The 5,000-nt window shown below is 41.0% G+C and overlaps 2 protein-coding genes across 2 annotated transcripts in view; one reads left to right on the top strand and one right to left on the bottom strand.

The window, feature by feature from the left end:
- slc26a5 (solute carrier family 26 member 5) overlaps window positions 1-4,107 on the top strand; it is a 20,715-nt gene extending 16,608 nt beyond the window's left edge. Inside the window, exons 14-19 of the mRNA XM_053650124.1 lie at window positions 291-360; window positions 469-561; window positions 1,028-1,153; window positions 1,396-1,599; window positions 2,284-2,338; window positions 2,421-4,107. Of these exons, the coding sequence (XP_053506099.1) occupies window positions 291-360; window positions 469-561; window positions 1,028-1,153; window positions 1,396-1,599; window positions 2,284-2,338; window positions 2,421-2,611 (739 nt within the window). The 3' untranslated portion in view covers window positions 2,612-4,107. The remainder of the gene's footprint in view (window positions 1-290; window positions 361-468; window positions 562-1,027; window positions 1,154-1,395; window positions 1,600-2,283; window positions 2,339-2,420) is intronic.
- A 75-nt stretch (window positions 4,108-4,182) lies between these two features.
- Window positions 4,183-5,000, bottom strand: part of psmc2 (proteasome 26S subunit, ATPase 2) — a 6,434-nt gene continuing 5,616 nt past the window's right edge. The window contains exons 10-12 of the mRNA XM_053650126.1: window positions 4,954-5,000; window positions 4,586-4,682; window positions 4,183-4,461 (exon numbers count right to left, since the gene is read on the bottom strand). The exon at window positions 4,954-5,000 is cut by the window's right edge and continues 156 nt beyond it. Of these exons, the coding sequence (XP_053506101.1) occupies window positions 4,304-4,461; window positions 4,586-4,682; window positions 4,954-5,000 (302 nt within the window). The 3' untranslated portion in view covers window positions 4,183-4,303. The remainder of the gene's footprint in view (window positions 4,462-4,585; window positions 4,683-4,953) is intronic.

The raw sequence follows: 5,000 nt of genomic DNA, 5'->3' as shown, positions 1-5,000 counted from the left end.
TATTTTACCATCCAAAGCCCGCACACTTGATTCGTTCAACTGATTCAACTAATCATTCATGAATAGTTTTATCCTCCAAAGCCTTTCTATGTCCTCAGATGACTCACTGAATCACTTGAATTCATCATCAATCATTTTACCATCCAAAGCCTGTGAACTTGAATGCCTTTGTTCTCGGTTTCCATAGCCCTGGTCTTTTTCACTTCATGGGGTTCTATAATACTAGATGTTCAAAATATTTTCCTTAAATATGATCCTGGTATGTCTTTTGTTTCTTTTTTCTTCCCCAGCCCTAAAAGTGTTATCCTCGGGCAAATCTCCGACACTGGACTTTACTACGACACTGAGGAATATGAAGAGGTAATACTTCTTCAGGACCGAAATTGAGTTTGGTTTTCATTTAACATCGCGAACGTAATCCGTCCTTGTCGTTTGTTAACGAGCTGGCGATGATCGCTCTTTCTCCAGGCTGCAGAATGCTCAGGAATTAAGATTTTCCACTCCAATTCTTCGATCTACTTCGCCAACAGTGACCAGTACGTGAGCACTCTGAAGGAAAAAGTAAGAATAAAAATCCTCCTCGATCACCGCTTCACCAAACTACAGTAGCAGAATAATAACACGAAAAAAAAAGGAACTCCGAACGCATGTTTATTCGATTCATTTTCGTTTCTATCCATCGGGATTTGATTGGCTTGTGAAAAGTGGGCGTATCCCAAAACAAATGCAGATACGCAGTAAATTGCAGAGGGCGTTTGTCACGTTACGGGGGGTGTATCTTTTGATTTCAGGTATCTATAATAACAATGTAGTAAACGTAACGAGGCCGTACTGTAGTAAACACTGTATTTTATGTCAGAGGTATATAATACGGAAGTGATGAACGTATTGAAAACAGTCTAGCTTTTCAAAAAAAAACAAAAAACAAACCCCGGCTACAAAGCGCTGACGCTGGAGACTCCTTCCATAACTGTTAAAGAATGATCAGCTCCGCGTTCTTTATCTCAAAGCTTTTCTCTGATTCCAGACAGGCGTCAATCCCGCTCAGCTGCTGGCTGCGAGGAGATCCCAGCGGAAGCGGCTGAAAAAGAGAGGAGACAAGAAACGCTCGCATCGCAGCCCCGAGCAGAAGAAGGAAACGGTAGTTAAACTGGTACGTGCGTTGACTTCGTCATAAATATTTACACGCGCGGTCGTTTGACATTAGCGTTAACTTGAGGTCAAAATTGACGCCAAAAAAAAAAAAAAAACCGTTTTTATCGCCTTATTTATTTATTTATTTATTTATTTATTTATTTATTTATTTTTTAATGTAATAAAAATTGTTCTTGTTAGTGTGTGAGCCCTCCGCTTTCAGGAGTGTGTAGTGTATCTTGGTCATGTTTGTGCTGTCAGGATATGGAGTTCGGCGTGAGTCACGAAGTGGTGGACGAATCTCAGACAGAAGTGGAATCGCAAGTTAACGGACGACTCGCAGAGGCCGAGTCGGACACCGAGGAGGATCGCTTCCTCCAGCCGCTCTGTCCCGTCCACTCCATCATCCTGGACTTAACGTCCGTCAACTTCATGGACTCTGTAGGAGCCAAAGCTATTAAATCTGTAAGCTAACACACGTTTTCGTGAAAAAAAAAAACGTATTTCAATCCAGCCTAGCCGACAATCATCGTTTATTCAGCGTTTCTCAACCGGGGCTCCCCTAGTGGTCCGTGGTGTAATTGCAGGGGGTCCGTGGAAAAGTTTTTCAAATGTTTAAATGATATTATATGTCTAAATATTTTCGTTAAACGTATCAAAATATATTTAAACACATCATATACGCTAATCAAATGTAAGACCCATTTAAGATATGTTTTAAAATGAACCAATTTGGTTATTACGCAAAAACTTACCACTCGTCCACCGCTATGAGCGGTAGACGAGTTGACGGATAAAATAAACAAAAGATCGTCCAGAGAGTCAAATTAAATGTCACACCGATGAACATCAAATCTTCAAATGTTTTGATTCAAATTTAAATGTCCAGTGTTAGTATTATTAACGTTAAATATTAATAATAATTAATAATACGCCTATAATTGTTGTGGGGGGGGGGGGCGGGGTCCTTGTGGATTGTTTTAAATATGGGAAAATAACGGGGTTTGTAGCGGTAAGAGTGACTCCTCGGCTCCCTCACACCACGCGAGAGCTGCGTGAACTAAAGACTCTCTCAGTGTGGTGAGTAAATGAATGTGTGATTTTATTTATTTATTTATTTATTTATTTATTTATTTATTTTTATTGCAGGTGATCAAGGAGTTTGCAGCCATAGATGTGAAAATCGTGCTCGCCGGATGCAGCCGTAAGTGCAAATATAGCGTAAACATAAAAGCACTGTGATGTAAACAAGGCCGTGTGCTGATCGTGTGTGTGTGTACGTGCAGGGAGTCTACTGTCTGATCTCAGGACTCTGCAGTTCTTCAGCGATCCCGTGACCCTGGACATGGTCTTTCCCACCACCCACGATGCCGTGCTGCACTGCCAACACGCCAGGCTGCCCTCCCCGGGGCCTGCCCTGCCAGCCAGCGAGCACACAGGAAACAGGAAGTGCTCTTCTTCTGAAGGGCAGGAATGACCAGCGTTTTATGAGTACAAAAGCATTTAGAAGAACTAGGACCTAGAGACGTTGAGCACTTTTTTATCTGTAACATCTCCTGCCTTTAAACTCCTCACGCGTCTGCGTGAGTAAAACACGTTCTCTACGAACACAACACTGCACTCGGGTACACACACGGACGTGGACTCGGACTCGGACTCCTAATTCTTTAGCAATCTGATGTATGTTTGGTTTTTTTTTGACTGAATGCACTCTTTGGGGAAAACTGAGTTTTAAGGTGTTTTCATACTTGATTTGTTTTTGGTTTTTTTTCTCCCCTCAATCACTATCCATGTGCAGAGGTCGTACATGTAACCCTGTGAGAGAAGCTTTAAACGGCTTTATTTGGTGACCTTTTTAATTAATCAGTTTAAAATGATAATAATAATAATGTGACTATACTGCTGAAAGACACAATAGAAACCCTCATAGAATTTTCTAATGGTTTTAATGGAAACTATAACAGTCCCTGCGGATGTGTACTGGTAATTTGTTGCCTTCTATCGGTGGCATGTTATGTCTAGTGGATACCATTAAGGACCTGGAATGGTTTTACTGGTTAGCTAATGGCTTGTTATTTGTAGTGGAAACCATTAGAATTTCATTTCTGTGATGGATTCTATTGTTTTTATTTCGGTGCCATTTTATTTAAACGATTATTTAAAACGTGACCAAAACAAAACCAAAAATATTAGTAATAACAAAACATTCAGACGAATGCACGACGACTTTAATAACTAAGCATATAAGGAAATAAATGACTCGTTCACGTATTCCTTCCCCGTCACACTTCTCCGACTTTTGACTGACGTTAAGCGCGTCTCTACCTCCTGACCAATCAAATCGCAGCACAAAGTGCCAGTGAGTGAATATGAGGAGATTTACACCGTGTCGAAACGATCTTTATTTCATCTGTGTTACTGAGAATCGACTCCAGAGCGTACGCTAACGGACACCGGGAACGCTGAAGAGCGTTGCTATGGTTACGGTGTCTGGTTCTTTACTTCCTGACGTGTCGATTTAACGTGTGAGGAAAAACGAGCTCGGAAGCTGTTACAGTGTTATAGTTTATAGTCGAAATGCTGGTGAAGATCAAATTTTCTATTTAAGATGCTTGTGTGTGAATGTGTGTGTGTGTGTGTGTTTTGTACTTTTCCCTGGATTTCGATTTCCAGGGCGCAGGTCCAGAGAGACTGTGTTATAAACTTAAGTTATTGTATGTTTATTCATCTGCCAAAACAATCCAGACTGATTGATACTGTTATGAAATTGTTAAAATTATTCTTCACATTTGTTTCATGTATTATTGTGAATGTTAAAAAGAAAAGTGGTGTGTGTGTGTGTGTGTGTGTGTGTGGGGCTTGTTATGAAACCATGTTACACTGAAGCTGTGTAGTTCTATATGAACCTAACACTATTTTGTGCTTTTTAGAGGTATTTTGTATAATAAAAGGAAATATAGGAAATATATCAAATTGAAACTGATTCTCTGTGCTTTTATCTTGCACTTTTTTTTTTCCCTCCTCCACTCAGGATGACAAGAATGAGGGTGGTATTTATGTATGTATTTATTTATTTATTAACACACTAAAGAAAAGAATGGGGCGATGACGAAACGCACAGTTTGAGCGTTTCTCTCGTGAAGCAGGACCGGGGGAAGGGAACGCGGGTTTAGTTGTAGGTCATGTATCTCGGGGTGGCGCTGAACTTGGCGTAGGATTTGATGACTTTGTTCACGGCTTCAAGGAAATCTTTCTCCGTGGCGATTTTCCTGCGAGCTCTGATGGCGAACATGCCCGCCTCCGTGCACACGCTCCGGATCTCCGCGCCTAGACCACGGGGTTTACAAACACGGGGTCAGTCTTGGATTGAAGTTTCAGACCTAGTGTGTTATTTGTTTTGTTTTTTTAAACTAAATAAATAAAGTGCGATTAAAAATGAGAATGGCTGTACCTGTGCTGTTGGGACAGAGGCGAGCCAGCAGCTCGAACCGGATGTCTCTCTCTACGCTCATGGAGCGAGCGTGAATCTTGAAGATGTGAGTGCGGCCCTGGAATAAATAAATAAATAAATAAATAAATAAACAAACAAACAAACAAAAACATGACTGTTGCATTTTCTTTCAATCAGGTGCGAGATTCGACAGATATTGGTCTGATGCTCTGCAAACCTTCTTGAAGCGTCGCCATGACGACATCGTTCTCAAAGCTATAATCTAGTATCGATACTTACAAAATTATAATAGAATGCGGAGAGATCCCTGACGAACGACTGAACGCTCACTGCTGCGAGATTTAATTTTTAAAAAAAAAAGTTCTCACCTCCAGGTCAGGCAGGCTGAATTCGATCTTTCGGTCCAGACGACCGG

This window comes from Ictalurus furcatus, chromosome 19 (assembly GCF_023375685.1).
Source record: "Ictalurus furcatus strain D&B chromosome 19, Billie_1.0, whole genome shotgun sequence".
Lineage (NCBI taxonomy): Eukaryota > Metazoa > Chordata > Actinopteri > Siluriformes > Ictaluridae > Ictalurus > Ictalurus furcatus.
Note: the sequence above shows the minus strand (reverse complement) of the source record. Positions and strands in the feature narration are given on the sequence as shown.